Raw genomic sequence first — 18,682 nt, 5'->3', positions numbered from 1 at the left:
GCTAAAAGAATGTATACAGGTATAGACCTTGGATTGGGCGACATAATTTCATTTTAAGATTGGATTCCAGAGTTTCCCATGTTCCTGATAAATTTATGAGAAGATCCAGGATAGGAAACCAGAATTTATATAAGTGAAGTCCTACGATTGGACGCCAAAATTATTCTATTGACAGATGCATGTTTTGGCAACAGAATTCGACATTTACATAACCGCGATTATGTGCTTGATGGATAGACTAACTATTGCTCAGCATTAGTTCTCGGCCTTCAGAAATTCTTTGTGATAAGTAGACATCGGATTTTTGCATATATTTGAAAATTGTAATGTTAAGAGATTTGAAAATTAAATGTTATGATATTTCTAAGGTTTTCCGATTGTATTCGATTTTTTGGTCTTACCGAAGTGATATCACTGAATTTCATAACATTCACTATAGTTGTGAATTATTTTATAAATGATACGCCCAAAAATATATGGGATTATTCATACATTCATTGTTTTGACCATATATTAACTGTGACATATTGTCAAAAAAGTTCTAAAAACAAGACAAAATAGGCCAAGAAGTCTTACGCGATTTTAATTAAAAATAGTAATGAAATGATTTCATCAGTATAATAAGTCTAAAATAAGGTTTACATCTTTGCTAAATAAGACATTTTCGCTAAAACAAACTTTCAAAATTTTGGTCAGGTGTCCCCCCCCCCCCCAAAATGAAATCCTGGCTACGTCCCTGCTTCCAACCCATATACCCCTTAATAGGAACCCTCTCTCAAAATTTCATGATTCTAGATCCAGCCATGTCGCCTCTAAAACTGATAAAAACTGAAAAGTGCAGGATCCTAGTTTCAGCCGTTTCGCCTGGAAATTAAGATACCAGTTTGTTGTATTTACGAAAAGGAGTGAATGAGATACGAGAATACTTTTTACTCATTTTTTTACAGAATAGTGACGACATATTGAGATCATAAGTAGTTGCAGTATACGAAAATTATATGATATGAAAAAGTCAAAACCGACTATTTCTAAAATACGAGGTTGAGAAAGTGAAACATCGATATGCGACAACCTTTTTTTCAAAAACGTTTAACACCCTAAGGACAGAAAGTCATACATTGACGGTCGACTTTTTTGAAAATGTAACTAAGTGTTACGAATAGTACTTAAATGAAATTACAAACCAAAGTAGCTAGTAGTAGAACAACATTTTCAGTGTTCACCATTTCCGTATTAAATTGTATTTCTTGTTGTTTTTTATTTCCCTTCCGCTAACGAAGTGGTGGGCACTTTGCTAGTCATATGTACGAGCCCTAACCAGTATTAATTCGTACACAGAGCATATTTCAACAATGTGTTATTAAAGTATGTATATTAGGGCGACCCATAAAAAACAAAATATTTTTATTTTGGAGCTCCTACCTCCTAAATTTGTTTTGATTTGATCCAAAAACCTTATATGTGAAATGTTACGGGAATTGGTTAACGTTAACCCGTATCTACCGAGCGAACTTTGTTTCCATAGTAATTTGTATGGGGTCAAAGGTGCATTTTCACGAAAATTCTCTAATGGCCGTAATTATGGTCTAATCGATGAAAAAACTTTAGCAGTTCATTATTGTGGCTAAAAAATGATCTCTACAAAAATTTATGACGATCTGTTAACGATAACCCGTGCTCTCTGGCCGCTCTTTATTTTTCATAGAACTTTGTATTGGGACCAAAAACGAATTTTCCGAAATCGCTCTACAGGCCACAATTATTTTTCAATCGATGGAAAAAGTTTTCCAGTCCATTATTGTGACTGAAAAATGAATCCTACAAAAATTTATGAAAATCTATTCTCTTTAGACATATATTTGATGGTTATTAAGTTTCATGTTAAACAGTGAAAAAATATCTGATGTACGAATTAATAGTGGTTAGGGCTCGTAAATAAACTACCCGACCCGCTCCGCGTTGCTGGCCATTGAAACTGTTTTGTGTTACCTTTTCATAAGTCATCAATTAGTGCCTTTGTCCAGAAACCTTTCTCAATACATACACATTTACAATCGAGGATGGGGTTTCTTCATGAATTGTAATGCCTTCCATTTCGGAAGTAGATTGGCAGTGGCTTAGAACGCTAAGACCTCGACAACATTGTCTGTTTGTTGGAGATGACCCAAGTTCAAACCTCAGCCGAGGCATGCGAGCTCTGCTGTGCATTTTTATATATTGTCGCCTTTTTAGGACGAAGGCCATTATTTATGAAAGTTTTTAATTAATTGAATTTTTTAATTGTTCGGAGCAGGATGGTTCGGAGAGTGTAAGTTCGAAGCAGGGTGAATCGGAGGGTAGAAGTTCGGAGCAGGGTGGTTCAGAGAAGTGTGGTTCGGAACAGTTCGTCGTTTCACTTTTAATAAAATAGCGTTTTTAATAAAATCGGGTAGAGCGGAGGTACCCCACCCCTTCGAAATTCAACAAAATATATATTCTATTTTCACCACCGGTTCTCCCTGTACATTCTCTGAAATTTTCAGGAAAATCGGTTCAGTAGTTTTGGATAAAATAGGGGTTTTAAAAAAGTAGGGCATGTGGGAGGTACACTGCCCACTCCGAAGTTCAAACAAATATATAGACCATTTTCACCACGGGTGTTCCCTCCGAAATTCAACAAATATGTTTTCACCACGAATACTCCCTGCACATTCTCTGAAATTTTCAGGAAAATAGGTTCGGTAGTTTTGGATATACAGCATATTAAAAATTGGACGTGCTAAAGTACAGTTTTTACGACAGTAGGGCATAGAGGAAGTACCCCGCCATGTCTGAAATTCAAAAAAAAAATATCTAGCCTATTTTCACCAAATCTGTTCAGCCGTTTTTGAGTCTATACGGAACATACAAACATACACACATTTTTACACATAAAATTAAAATTGTGCAAACATTTTTAATTTCGCCATGATGTGTGTATTCAATGAATTTTCGAAACAAAAATGAAGAGAGAAGAACGATTTCATTTCCAATAAATCGCAATTCAAAGATCTGAGTATGAATTAAGGTTGTATTTTTAACAGACTAACAAAACAACACGTGGGTAGCATAATGCCATTACCAGGTTACCCACTGTGCCCAGCTGATATCATATCTTCCTGTCAAAGTTGATTTCGTTTTAACAAAATAATAAAAGAATATTTCAGTTCAACCAAAAGTGTATTTTAACAATTTCATCAAGGCCTGGATTTTTTGCGTAATTTTATTAAACAAATTTCCATTTATTTTGGTACATTTATTACCACGCCCTTTCGGGAATCAAATGAAGTCATTGGGTGCCGAGCAGCATTGCCGACAGTTTTTGATCGGAAATCGTCAAAAAATTTGGAAAATCGTGAACATAGTCCAAAGCTTGGTTTGGTTACCGCTAATTGCCAAAAATTTTTTCAAACAAATGTCGAAAAATCATTCTACCCTTTTTTACCCGAAGAAATTTGTCTGGTAGCCTGTGGTAGAAGAGAAAGCCATTTTTGTCATCTCTCTCTTAAAAATTGCTTCCAGTTTCTTCTTCTCTATTTGCGGATCCGTTATTCGGATATATAGCGATCATACAATAGTATACATTACATTTATATATATCATCTGTACATGTTCTGTTATTTTATTTTATGAAATTATAGACAGCTCTCGATTTTTAGCAGCATGTAGTAGATTTGTTTCATCTCTGTATCCTGTCCACTCTTGGATGTTACTTAGCCAGTATATCTCTCTTCTGCCTCTTGGTCGTTGTCCTTCTATGTTACATTTAATAATGCATTGTATAAATCTGTATTTGTCATTTCTCATCAGGTGTCCAAGGTATGCGATTTTCTCGATTTGACCGTGTGTAAGAGTTGTCTGTCGACATGCATTCGTCTGAGAACTTCTTGGTTTGAAATGTGCGATATATAGGGTATCTTAAGTATTCTTCTATAGACCCACATTTCAAATGCTTCAATTCTTTTTTGATCTGCACTTTTGATGGTCCAAGATTCTACGGCATATAATAGTATAGACCAAATATAACATTTGACGAATCTTATCTTGGTTGCGAGACTTAATTCGTGATTTGTAAGTGTTTTTTGTATTTAAAAAAGGCGTTTCTGGCCATCTCCTTTATTTCGTTTGAAATATTCCATTGGTCGTTAATTGAAACGCCAAGGTATTTAAAAGTTTTTACACGTTCGACAAGTTCATCGTTAATACTTAGTGACGATTCATAACTTGCATCTTTCCAACTAACAATCATGTATTTTGTCTTTTTTTATATTTATTTTGAGGCCATATGTTTCACTTACGTACGTAAGCTTGTCTAGAAATTGTTTTAGCCCAGATATACTGCCGGCAATAATTGTGGTATCATCAGCGTACCGTATGTTATTTATAATTTTACCCTGAAATCTTATTCCAATTCGTTCTCCTTCGATTGACTCATGAAATATTTTTTGGGAATATATATTAAAGAGGAGCGGTGATAGTATGCACCCTTGCCGGACTCCTTTTGATATGGGAATGTCGTCAGTCAGATCACCATTTATTTCGATTTTTGCAGTTTGGTTCCAATATAGATTCTGTATGCACCTAATTTCGTTTTCTTCTATTCCTTCCAGTTTAATCTCACTTAAATACCATCATAAAAACTTCTGAAATACGTTTTAAGGCAATGCACAGAGGGGAAACATAGGCCTAAAGTTGCTCAAAACTCAAAATATAAAATCGTTTTTTTTATGAAAAAATGTTGATAAACGGCAACCAGACTCTTTTCTACATTTGCTATAACCATCCTCGAATTTATAAGATTAACCAATCCAATGCAGCAGTCGATTGAACTCAGCCATACTGAACACAAAAAGTAAATTTTCGAAAACTAAGAAATTAGGTGAACATTAAAATGACATTATATTCGCGAAAATTTATATTTTTCACGATTTATTGTTTTTGTACAGTCTCCGAACAAGATTAACATTTAAAATTTTCAGATTGATTTTACATTTTTGCTCTTTAATAATGGTGATACATATCCTCTTTATGAATTTTTTTATGATAATTTTTAAGATTACTACAAGTTCAATAGTGAAAAAGTCTATTTCCCCGTCGTTTCCCGACCATAGTTTCTTCTAATGTTTTATGCGCTTGAGTCTCAAATATCAGATTCAATCATAAAAAATTGCGCATATTTGCGCCATTCCGAAAAAATCCAATTTTTCTCAACTAAAATATGAAATATTTTTATATGGAATTGCAAGGTTTACTCACACTAAATTTTGTTCCGCCTTATAACTGGGACTCTTATTTATCAGACTAAACCAACACCTATCAAATATGTTTGCAATATTCAGAAACATTCACGGCTTTTCTCAGGTGAAATGAGAAAAATTTAATTTAAGTAAGTTTCAAAAAATAAAATTTGGAATGAAATATATGTATATGGGACTATATATACATCTGTACCGATTTGTTTGAAAATTGGCTCAATGTTTTTTTAGGCTAGTTCAGGTTGCATGTGTCAAATTTCAGTGATTTTGGTGCATTTTTATCTCATATCAGATGCGAATATATATGGAAGCTGCATCCAAATCTGGACCGATTTTCATTATTTTCTATAGGATTAATCCTTGCACAGAAGATATGCTTTGTGCAAAATTTTATAGCAATCCGACTATAAATGAGCTTTCTAGGGCTTTTGATCAACTTTTAACACAAATTTCCCCTCTGTGCAATGCCAGGATTTGTTAGATATAAAATTAGGAATGTCCATATTGACATTATACAATATTGCAATATTATTGGGGCAATTGTCAGTTTGTCGATAAGAGAGGGTGTTGAGAGACATGAGAGATATGCCTCACCTCTCTCTCCTTTAAATTGAAAATTGCTGCAAGGCAAATTGCCTAATAAAAATATGGATAATTTCAGAACGTCAATTACAGTTTCTGAATTTTAAACGGTATTCCGCATTTCAGTAGAAAAACTAAAATAGTACTGACAGGACTATCGAATACACGTATAGTTGTGTCACGCTTTAGAAAACACGACAATGAAGGAGACTAAATTTCATCAATGTTTATGTCAAACCTTTTAGTGTAATTGCTAATGGTAATAGGAAACAGAATTGACTGATTCAAATATTGTTGTTGTTGACATAGAACACAAAAGCAACATGTTTTGGTCGGAAGCCGCTAGTAAAACATAAACAAATGAATTTGACAGATATTATAGTTCATTCATATGTATGGAGGTGTGTGTTGTAAAGCTTATAAACAATTGAGAGAGACATTGTGAAAAAGTTCTGTGTTTACCGCCTAAAAGCTTTAAGGGCAATCCAGTCTCCACAGCTTGAAGTCTACACCGTATGCAGGAGCGAATTTATCCTTCTTAGTCCTGTGATTAGCATAATATTGCACAGTTCGTGTTTGGTCCTTGGAGCTTTCGGTTGAGCATGGACAACATAAAATTGACCGCATGCAAGTACAAAGAGCAAACTTGAGCAACCACAACTCCATTTCCACTCACAAGTATGCTTAAAAGTGTATGTGCCAAATACAAAAGTGATAGTAAATGCCAAATTTATGAAAAAATATTGAAATCAAAATAATAATAATTTAAAAAATATTTAAAAAAAATTAATCTGATTGAAATATCCCAAGTTTAGTGAATATTTTTGCACTTTTGCTAAGGACCAAGGATTACCTGGCAAAAGTATTTTGTTTGTGAATTTCCATTGAAATAAAAGCCACACGAATTTTTATTATACACAAATGCTACTCAACATGCATATGTATTGCTCGGAAATGTGATTACAAAAGCCTTCGAATTGATTGACTGTGTTAATGTGAAAATGTTCTAATTCTCCCGGGATTTAATAATAACACCAATCGTCATGCTCTTCAAACAGTTTGTGAGCAGCTGCATTCTGCTCGCTGCCCTCTATGCAGGGGTTAACTCGGCACCGACTCACCATTTGACAATAGGCGTCGATGGAAATACTCCAACCTTAAAAGTTACTTCCGCTGAACTAGGCCTAACTGCAAACAAAGCAAAACACTTAAGTGAGAAGCCAATGAAAACTCGAAAGGACCTCCATCCTATTGAAAAACTAAAAATATTGAAGTCTAAAACCAATGTTAGCTATAAAAAAGATAAATCCATATATTTTTCCAAAAGTGTGGCGCTAAAGACAACACCATCACTCTCCATCACAGATGTGCCGACGGTGAATCAAACCAAGGAAGTTGCGTATGACAACCAACTGCCTGCAATGACTACGCCACTGTCCAATGTTAAAGTGTCTCCATCCACAGCAGAAACTACAGCAATACCAATTTTAGCTTCAACACTGGATTCAACCACCGTACTAACCACGGAACAGACATTATCTGAAAGCGTTACTGACCAGAATATTTTAGATCAGACAACCAGAAAACAAAACAAGTTAATCACACACCCAACAGAGTCAATAAGTTCAAGGCATGTTTCTACGGAAGTAAAACTTAATTCCAATGATATACCTGAACTGTTAATGGACAACACAACATTGGTGACATTGGGCATTTATGAGTCGGACGAACCATCAACAATCACCGAAGTTTTAAATGCAACATTACATACGTCAACTGCTCGCATTGATTTTATTGACAACTCAACCAATGATATGGACACGTCATTTTCTACTTCTGCCCCATTCTTTTCCAGCTCCAATCCAAAAGATGAGAATGAAAGCATACGATCGTCACAAACGGAAATTGTGGGAGAAACGAATACTACACCTCAAAGTAATTGGTCAGTAAACGAAGATTTTACCTCATCATCTACGGAAAGATTGCAGGAGTCGTACACTTTACCATTAACTACCGGCTATATTGTAGAATCCGAGTCTACATCAACAACAATACTGCCATCGACGGCAGAGACATCGACATTTTTCGCCAACTCCGAACAAATACAAGGATTTACAACCACTTCAATTGAACCGATTCTTAAATTAATCGACTTGGAACAGCATAATACAGAAGTGGTGGATGCCAGAGCACACAATAACGGCCACGATGGTCTCAAAAACATCAAAAAGAAGCAATTGATAGATAAGCATTATACGGACTCAATACGCCACTCAAAAGAGGTGGAGAGCCTAAAAAATGACGAAACAATAAACATGGAAATTAAACACGGCTATCTGGGGCCAATATTAATGGAAGAAAAGAGAGTTCATGTCGAAGAAAGTGAATATCAACCCCAACACTTGACGTCGATTGAAACGGAAATACGCAAGGGCCACTTAGTAGAACTTAAAGCCAATCATGTCGAAGGTGTCACCCTCGTAACAACAGCTCAACCGCTTCCTCCACCCAATGAAGGTGAAACAACTCTCGAAGACACTGTAATGCAGACAACAGAAGAAGAAATTGCACCATCAACAGTTTTGTCTACAACTGTTTTCCAGGCGGCCGATGGTTTAGAAACTAAAATTCCTTCAAAGTCCGCCAATACAATGTTTACATCTACCGACGTTGATAATGAGGAACACTCAAAAAGCCAATTGAACGGGAAAATGGAGTCTAAAATATCCGACATACAAATCGAAGTGTATGACTCAACAATAGATTCTATCGTGGCGTCGACGAATTTCAAAGACGCCGATATTTCCACCGGTAAAAGCACAAAACCACCACTTCCAATTGCTCAACAGGAACGATTTACACAATATGTAATCGATCGGACTGAAACGTCCACCCAAGAGTCTATTAATTTTAGCACAATACAGGTTGCATCGGGCAAACCTGAACCTGCAGCCATCGAGATTCACATAAACGTTTCAGAGTCACTTGGCAGTGACAACGACGACGTCGATGTCTCATTTCCATTATCGGAGTACAATACCAATGGGCGTGGCGATGAAGCTACATATGACGATGTCAAAGCCTCCGACGATATAAAATTGAAAATAGCTTCCGACCCGCCTACCACAAATTTGTCATCTAAAGACAAAAGCGATGAAGTGCTAGTTGTAGAAATCGTCGATAATGTTGAAAATAGCACAGAGTCAAGGGGGAAAACTCGATCTTCTGACGAATTGTTTATAACGGATGTAAAGGAGACGTATGTTACACCTCCACCCCCTCCCCCACCGCCTCCTTTTCAAACAACTTATGACAGAGATTCCGACACTATTTTTTACATTTCCAATACCGAGGTGAAGGTGGGCGAGACATTACCCTCCGAAAAGAAGGACTTTGATGAACGTAAAATGAAATTGGAGAATCAATTTTTTCCAGTCAACTATATGGCAAGCACGCATCCAAATGTAAATACGGCCAATAAAAATGATGGCAATGCCGCTGCCTCCGATCACAACATGTACGAAGAAGACATTATAGTTTCATCGAACTCCGGTAATCAGGCAGACGCTTTGAAAATATACCGAAACCACAATGAACCTTCACCACCTTTAGATGTTACCTATGTGGGAGAGTCCATCATCGAAGTGGAACAGCAATCTCCCGATTCTGGTGTAACAAGCAATGCACCTATCGATCACGCAGTCACTCCCATCACTCTCCAACCCGACGTTATTATACAACCAGCTATTTTACCCGAAATATCAATTGGAGTTCCGGTGATTGGTGAACTGCCACCGCAAATCGAACTGAAGGAGATCGATTATATGCCGAACGAGATGCATCGCCCATTTGGGAGCAGCGATGAACGCAAACCCATTAGCGCCAATAGCAACGATGTGGACAACCATTTGGACGAGTCATCGGTTCAGTATGGAGGCGACCTAATTGATGAAAGTGCTGATGGTGGTTTTGATGGAGTCGAAGGCTCCTATCCCTTTGGCAATCCAGCCACCTTGGAAAAACGAAAACCAAATCATATGGCCGATTATGCACACCTGTACGTAAACTATGGGGTGAACAATATGCGCAAAGATGAACTCACGGCTGACATTAAAGATTCGGGAGATGTGGCATTAATTTTAGACCATAAATCGGGTGATCAAAATGAACAATTAAATGCGACATTTAAGGAGTTCTTAAATAAAATGATATTTAACCATTCATCGAGCGTAAATGAGACCGAGAGGAATACTAATGTGACAGCCTTTTCAATAATGGAAGATTCAATGGAAGATAAAAATGCAGGTAATTCCATTGTTGTCACTTTTATGCATGGTGTGCCTCAAAATATCCCATTTACAACTTCCATTGGTTTGTGTAATTATTTTCAGAGGACATTATAAGTTTGATTTCTTTGGCCATAGGACTATTTATTGTTATACTTCCTGTGGTGGTTACGTGCAGTATGCTATGGGCGCTGAGGTAAATCATTAAATTCAGTAAACAGATTGATCATCAGCACATTTGATTCCCATTCCATCGTCCAAGTTGGATTTGACAACTAATTTTGTGTTGCGTTTAGATGGGATGGGAATGCGAACACTATCACTTGCCTGAGATTTATTAAATTGTTAATAATAACTTGGAAATAAATTTTATTTTCTATTCTTCTTCTACTATGTTTACATTGTCATCCATGCAGATACCTCTACAAGAAATACCATTCGAGCTCGGCAGACAATAATGGCAATGTGGATGCGGCCGATACCAAAGGCCATGCAAGTGAAGATGCTGCTGAAAAGGGAGAGGTAAATAGGCTAATTTAATTTTATTTCATTTATTTCAAGTACAACATTTCAAGAGTCCATTTGCCTCCACTGTCGTTTCGAATAACAACTGTCATTGTCGTCGTATCCATTATCGGGCGCCATCAATTATGCTAATTAACAAGTTCTGGGGGAAGTGGGAGGGGGTGGTTTGCGAATTAAATGTATTCACTGTTCCCCGATTTCACTTCAATTTTCTGTTCTACCATTACAGGCTGTACAGGCATCAGCCTCTCCTCCTAATGTTGGCAACGACAAGGAAGAGGACATACAAAAATGTCCCGAATCGTTTCCCAATGCGTCCACAGAGAACGGTGTTGTCAAATTCGCCACTGAACACACACTTCCGTTAGATAGTTCCTTAGAAACACAAACTAAAGGGTTTTCAAGCGCTTCGAAAGCCAGAGATTTGAAGCTCGCTTTAGAAGTGTCCAGTGAAATTATCCATTCCGTCCACGATGATGATACCTTGCAAGGTCCAAACGGTTCAATAACGAAAATGACTTTGGAAAATAATCTTCTCATTGTAGAAACTGAAGAGCGCAATGTAAGTGGTGTTGTCCGTTATGTCTCTTTTTGTTGTTTGAATGTTGTTTTGTAACTAGTCGTGACTCAGTGTATGTGAGTATCTGTTGTGAGTAATGATTGGCATATCCCGAAATCGAAATGAATATTAGTAGTGTTTCACTATTCGTTGTTCAACTATCACGCACAAAATAATTTTTAAAATTTTGAAAGCGAATGAAATTCTTTATTTAATTTAAAAAATACATTTTTTATTTTTTTTCGTTCGCTGACCACCATATAAATATGAAGATAGTTTCAGTTGCATACATTCGATGTGAACATGTGAACAAATACAATTTACTTCATATGAAATCGTTGTTATTAATCTCTACAGCGATTGGAAATGAGTGTAAGACAATTACTATATTATTGTTAGAATCTTTATTTTGATCTTTGAGTATTTCAATCCGTATAGAACGTTTCTACCAGTGGTGGCGTTGATATGAGAAAACTTTTCCTAAACATAAGAAATTTGTCTTGTATACCGTTTTCATAAAGAGAGCTCCAATTTGTTTCAAAAGAATTGCAAGCTTTGATAGTTTTTGAGTATGTGTGCAAAATTGTGCAAAACTGGCAAATATAATAAATTCGTTGTGGCTTCAGGAACATCCCCTGTAGGAAATGCCAACAGTGAATCTATGCTAACGTACTACTGACATTGTCAAAATTGTAGACAACATTTCATATAAACGTATCATTCGAAAGTCACTAGCGACATTGGAACCAGCATATCATTAGTATGTCAATAGCCGATGAGGGACCATGTGTTGACATTGGAGGTAGTAAGTCAGACATTAGTACCAGAGTTTCACTTTTAGTTTTTTGGTATATTTGCATTTTTTGGTAGATTTAAAAGCTAGAAGCATAATAATAAATTTAGAAATTCAGTTATACTATAAGATAATTAACTTAAGGTAAGGTCACGTTAGGCAACTATTTGCTCCAGCGACCGGCAGTGTGCGCTTGCTGAGAGCAAGTGAGCATAAATGACAATGCATTACTTACGCTCACTTGCGGTCAGTAAACGCACAATTTCGGTCGCTGATTACATTTTTATTTAAATTGTAAATTTTATTAAAGAAACTAAAAGTAAAGATTGTTGACAAAATGTTAACAATGTCACCATAATAATCATGGTGACATATCCACACTTGTCCCCAGGCTTCCTAAAGGGTCGTTACTTTCTTTTCAAAATATTTCGGTATGTGCCAATGTATGTATGTTTGTGTGCGTGAACCTCCATTGATGGTTGCCTGCATTTTCTATTTTACTATTTCTCTTCGCAATTTTCTGTTTGATATCGGACCAAACTTAGTCTATCAATAACAAACAAAATGTCCATGTCGATGTCTATATCCGTTACCTTTAATTATATTTTACTCTCTTATGTGTACGTGTGTGTATGTATTTACTATATTTTCGTAATGTGCTCGTATCTTTTGCTCACAACTGTTAATGTGTTATATTTGGTTTTTGTTAATTGTTATTGCCGTATTGTAGTAGAACTTTTAAATTGTAAATACTGTGGTATCTTCAGTAAGGTGAATGTGTCCTTTCGTCCAACACCTATTGGCTCCGTCTCTGGGTTGGGTTTCTTTCCCATTCATAGAAAGTGGACAGGCTGTTGGCTCGGGAAATAGTATAGGCTGCACGTCCAGAATTCATTTCATAGCTTTTGATGTTAATTTTCATCTCCATTTGTTTGTAAACTTTGCACCTATTCTTTGTTTTGTCATACAAATAAGTCAATTTATAATTGTTTTTCTCTTCCTATTTTATTTTAATTTCGTCTATGAAAAGGATATGTCTCGAGTGGCGAGGGAAACAAAAATGGACTATAATAAGGATGGGGTGTTTGTTGTAGAAGTTGCACGTGGAGTGGACTCCAAGACAATACCCGACAGTCCAATTGCCGAGGAATCACAAAAGGTAATATCCATGTTCGAACCAAAACACAATGGAACCGTGGGCTACAAGGTGTCGAATGAGAAAATCACACATAACAATGAGAAGGTTCAAATTCATTCGCCACCTCCAGAAAAGTCTGAAGAGGGGCCACGTAGTTTGCATCAAATTGAAGAAGTCGAGGAACCGGTGCATTCACCACGTTTGGAAAATAACGGAGAAGATGGAATCATTGGAGAAAACTTCAAATCTAACGTAGGTTTATCACAATCCGATCTCAGCTCAACCTCTTCCAATGACTCTAACAAGGGTTACTGTTATGGCAATCAAGAATTATATGTTGTGGAACAATCAGGTTATTCCACAACAAGTCCAACTGGGAATATTTCATTGAAATGTGATTCCAAGGATATTAAAGACGACGATCGTAACCCAGAAAATGGAAAAAATATTGAAGCTACTCCAGAAAGAAAGGAGGAGTCAAAAGAGAACAAAAATTCCACGAATGACCTCAATAACGAGAAGAATATAGGATCAGTTGATGATGATCATGTTGGTCAAGATAATGACCATCAACAAGAGGTAGACATAACTGAGGGGGAATTAAAAATAAACCATGCGGAAGTGATACCGAAACCAGCTGAAGAAGCTAAAGAGCCAATAAGTATAGATCGCGTGGTTGAAACTGAAGAAAAGGTTGAGGATATCACAAATGACAAGAAGGCGGAACATACCCATGATATTTCTATAAATGAGAATGACGTCCCCATTGATTCATCGACTTCTATTCAGGAGGATGAGAAATGTGATGATGGACCAAATGATGGTGGATCGTTAATTCAAAATAACTGTACAGCTATGGAAAATGGCGAAATTCCAGTGCTCAATAAGGAAGTGATTCATTCGGATACTCCAGAAACTACAACTATTGCAGAAAATGTAACATCAGATGCTATAATGGAAGAGAAGACTAAGGAGAATGTTGATGATATGAAATCAATTACGAATGTTACTGAACCAGATAATGACTGCAAAATGGACAAAGTCCCTGAACAACCAGTGCTCAATAAGGAAGTGGTTCATTCGGATACTCTAGAAACTACAACTATTGCAGAAAATGTAACATCAGATCCTATAATGGAAGAGAAGACTAAGGAGGATGTTGATGATATGAAATCAATTACGAATGTTACTGAACCAGATAATGACTGCAAAACAGACAAAGTCCCTGAAGAACCAGTATCTCAGGAAAATATAGCTGAAAATTTAGGACACAATGAACAAATATCCCAAAATGGTATCAATGAAAGTGATCATGATGAGGAAGTGGAGCAATTGCCAAAAGCTAATGGAAATTATGAAAATACTACATCCCAAGAAATTATTGGTGCAGAAATTGAAAAAAATAATGGTGATGAATTTCAGGATAGACTCGTAGAACATGATAAAGTATCACTAAAAACAGTCGATGACAATGACAACACCAATGGCGTGAAGGAAGTCAATGATGAAAAACATAATGATATCGAAAATAATGTCAATATTGAAAGAAACCATGTATGTGACAATGGCCCCTCACATGATGTCATTATGTTCAATGGCCACATAGTAAATTCTCCAACTAAAGGTGAATCAAGCGATACGTCAGTTTGCAATGATTTGAAACCTGAGATAATATCGCAGACCAAAAATGAACTCGGTACGATCATAAAAGCTAATGGTCATATGCAGGAGTCTATTTCTGAAGGTGCTGATTGCAATAACACCAACAATGGAACTTTACACTTGCCCAATGGTTCCGATATATTGCCCGATCTAGTTCCAGTCCACACAAATGGAACCGAATTCAACGGAATTCATAACAACCAAACGGAATTTGAAAATGGATATGACAGTATTATAAGTCTGCCAGAACCACCGCCGAGCACAGATGAAATGCTGTGCAGTGATCTCAGTGAACTCCAGTTGGACTCTCTACCACCACCGCCTCCACCTTTAGTAAATGAAATCAATGGCGAAATATTTTCACTAAAGGATTTACCACCACCGCTAACAAATGCTGTACCAGAACCTCAACCAACTGATGAAACTGGCAACATATTTGCAACATTGCCGCCACCACCGCCAACCACACTACACGTCTCATCCAGTCCAGCCATGAATGGGAATATGCATGCATCGCCACTAACGCCGCCGGCATCACCACCGCCACACTTCACGAACGGTCTCCACACGGGACTTTGTCCTCCCATAGCAGTCGATGTGAATGGAAGTTAATGCTGCTGGCTGCAGGTTAAAACCACATCCCAACAACTGACTGACGACATCTGTTCTCAAAGAAACCCTAACCCAAATGCCCAAAATAATATAAAAATCAAAAGAAACATTTTTAGGTAGACATGCGACGGACACGGCAGAGCAACGAAACCCAATTACCGAAACCATGCCACATCCAAACACTGATCGCAAGCAAATACTAACTAGCTAGCTAGGCCATAAGTTTTTACCGTAAACTCTAAACTCTCTGTAGATGTCAACTGCTACAAGCAGGTGTGCCAAATTCAACAAAAAACACATACACACTCACATCAATACTACAAATGTCCACACAATATACACTCACATACTATCGCCACACACACACGCGTACAGACTAAGCAAGTGCCCCCCAACTTGCCTTTGCAATGTCGAATCGAAGACGAAAGATGTGACCCATGTGAGGCCAAAAACCAATTATTTTTGTAGTTTACATTTTAAAATTTAGCTAAATCCCAAAATTACTCTAACTAAATAAAGTAGTCAATCCAATCCAATTTGTTGTTAACCTTCCTAATCTATGGAATAGAATATTTTTCAGTGTAGTGTTTTAAAAGCCTAATTAGCTGAATATTAACTCAATAAATAATCCAACCCTCTCAGTCCGCCCCACATCCACACAATCTAACAGTGGTCCAAAGAAAAAAGTAAAACATTTAGGAAATTAAACAAACTTTTTACCTGATGGAGATGTTGTTGCATCGAATATACATATGTATGTACGGTATGTGTTCGATCAAAAAATATAAAATGTTCAAAATGGATTTATTGCTAACTAAATATGTATATTTTGAGTTGTTTTCTCTTTCGAGATGAGTTGAATGATCAAGAGATTTTTGGAAATGAAATAGAATGGAAGAATAGAAGAATCCCCATCACCACTACAGGACATGTTTTGCACGGTGTTCATCAGGTATGGCTATGACACTGCCCTAAATTTACGTTGTATATATGCCGTGATGCAGTGGTAGGCACATTCATCCTGCACTCAGAAGGTCTGCGGTTCAATCTCTGACCAGAACATCAAAATTTTCGAAGGTGGCAAATCCATTCAGAGCTATGTTGGCTTACATTTCCTGAATATTTCAGACATGAAAAACTTCTCTACAAGTGACGACACCACTACAAGTGTTGATATGCCATTCGAACTCGGCGATAAAAAGTACATCCCATATCATTGAGCCAATATGAATCGGCGGGCACCCATTGTCGTAAAAAAGCTTCCTTAGTTCCCTATATTGTTGTGGGAACGTACGCATGTATACCGAATTTATTACTAATTGACAAATGGAAATTATGTACATCGGACTGCATAATTGATGAAATATATATCTTTTGCTTTATATGTATGAACCTACAGTTTTTGAAGCAACACAACATCGATAAATTTCACCAAATGTTTTATTTGGATCCACTGTGCACTCTTTCCGTACAATAAACCTATTTAGCCCATCCATCCCCAATACATTCTTAACTCTAGTCTATGCTACTCAATGAAAACCCTAAGTAGATCTTGACATCAATTTATTTGCCTATAGTAATTAATCGAAAACAGATTTAATCCCCAAGCCAAGGAATCGCTCGCATAACAGATAAACATTTAGTGTTGTGCGAGGATTATTTGTGTTTCTTGCCTAACAATATTCCAAATATTTAAATATGATAAACGACACATTCAAGCAGTAATAAGAACAGAAAACTACAGTATACCGAATAAAATTTTACCAATTTTACCTATAGACTATAAATTGTATGGGAAGGCATATCTATACTTTTTACTTTTCATTCGAAATTTGCCCTAAGCAAAAGACAGAAATATTAAAACGACAAACAAAAAATAAGTTTTACTTAAAATTGTATTACATGTTAGTGTCGAATGAACAAAGCCTAATAATTCGTAAAATTGGAAAAAGTAATACAAACGAACTTTTTATATAGGTAATAATGATATATATACACACACATTACAAAGATGGAATAACAATAAATACGTTCATACAAACTTCATACTTGCATATACTATAAACAGACACACCCAAATCAAAGATTTTTCTTGATTGTTTACGAAAGTAAAGTAAAGCCAAACACAAAACAAGCTGGTGTGGGTGTATAAGATGAAAATGTTACAAAAGTATACCCCACACCCACAATAAAATGACTCTACGAAAGACGAAGACACACACACACACTCACACATATACCTACAGTCACAGACATTTTGAAACAAAAGTCGATAGGTGCAGAAGTAACGATGCATAGATATTTAATTGTAATTGATTTGTATAGGTTTTTCTAGATATTTTTATACAAATTTGCTGCACAATTTATGTATGTATGTATGTTGGATCTGTGAAAGGACTAATGGAATAAAATAAGTATGCACAACACATGAAATAGGGAACGGAATGCAAACACAGCGTAATGCAATAGTCGGATGATGGCGACATACATAAAAGTGATTGTTATTTAAATTTGTATAATTAAGTTTACCGTAATTTAAAATTATTATAATAATTATTATTATTGACGATTATTGACATGAACAGACAAATGGTAATAAAAGAAATAATTCCACAAAAAATAAAGTGTAACAAATATTGTTTTATTTTTGTAGACTATACAAGCCTCAGGCTACACTTTGATAGCATGTAAAATGTGCTTCGTTGACATAAAATGTTTGGTCCCCAAAATGTGTTTGGACAAAATCTGTATTAGACAATTTGGAGTCGATTTAGCCCTGTCCGTTCAATAAGTCCAATAAGTCTAGAATCGATCAACCTGATTTTCTAATAATAACACTATGTAACAATTTTAAGGTAATCTTGTGCAAACAATATATACTAAAGATTTTTTGAAAATACAGACCCAAATGACAATAACCCTATTTGGTTTTTGTTGTGTCAGATCCAGCTTGTATTTTATGGCCCCATCTCAACATATTGATTCAAAATTTACTCTTTACAACAATTTGAGGCTATAGCTCTGAAACCAATTGCTGTTTCGACCGCTGCAGCACACTTGAAGATAAGATCATAAAGAAAATATGTGAAAATTCCACAGTTTGTATACAATTTGCACCATATCCCCAAAACTGTTAATTTGTTCGTAGTGTTTTCTTTAGGAAAATTATTTGCTGGAATGTAATACACAATTCTTCGAAACATTTCAATAAAATTATGCACAAAAATGTCGATTTTGAGCACATATTGCTGC

The 18,682-nt window shown here is 36.2% G+C and overlaps 1 protein-coding gene across 3 annotated transcripts in view; it reads left to right on the top strand.

Moving 5' to 3' along the window:
* Positions 1–18,054, top strand: part of LOC141399511 (uncharacterized) — a 127,907-nt gene extending 109,853 nt beyond the window's left edge. Inside the window, exons 2-6 of one of the 3 annotated variants that reach the window (XM_073978449.1) lie at positions 6,666–10,160; positions 10,247–10,337; positions 10,558–10,663; positions 10,896–11,228; positions 13,049–18,054. In XM_073978449.1, coding sequence (XP_073834550.1) covers positions 6,899–10,160; positions 10,247–10,337; positions 10,558–10,663; positions 10,896–11,228; positions 13,049–15,430 — 6,174 coding nt within the window. In that variant the 5' untranslated portion in view covers positions 6,666–6,898 and the 3' untranslated portion in view covers positions 15,431–18,054. Of the gene's footprint in view, positions 1–6,420; positions 10,161–10,246; positions 10,338–10,557; positions 10,664–10,895; positions 11,229–13,048 lie in introns of those variants that run through there. The other 2 variants (XM_073978451.1, XM_073978450.1) reach the window with 2 other exon arrangements.
* The last annotated feature ends 628 nt before the right edge of the window (positions 18,055–18,682 follow it).

Source organism: Musca autumnalis, unplaced genomic scaffold, assembly GCF_047663935.1.
Source record: "Musca autumnalis isolate F117 unplaced genomic scaffold, ASM4766393v1 scaffold_3, whole genome shotgun sequence".
In the NCBI taxonomy this organism is placed as follows: Eukaryota; Metazoa; Arthropoda; class Insecta; order Diptera; family Muscidae; genus Musca; species Musca autumnalis.
This window is presented reverse-complemented; position numbering and strand designations above follow the sequence as displayed.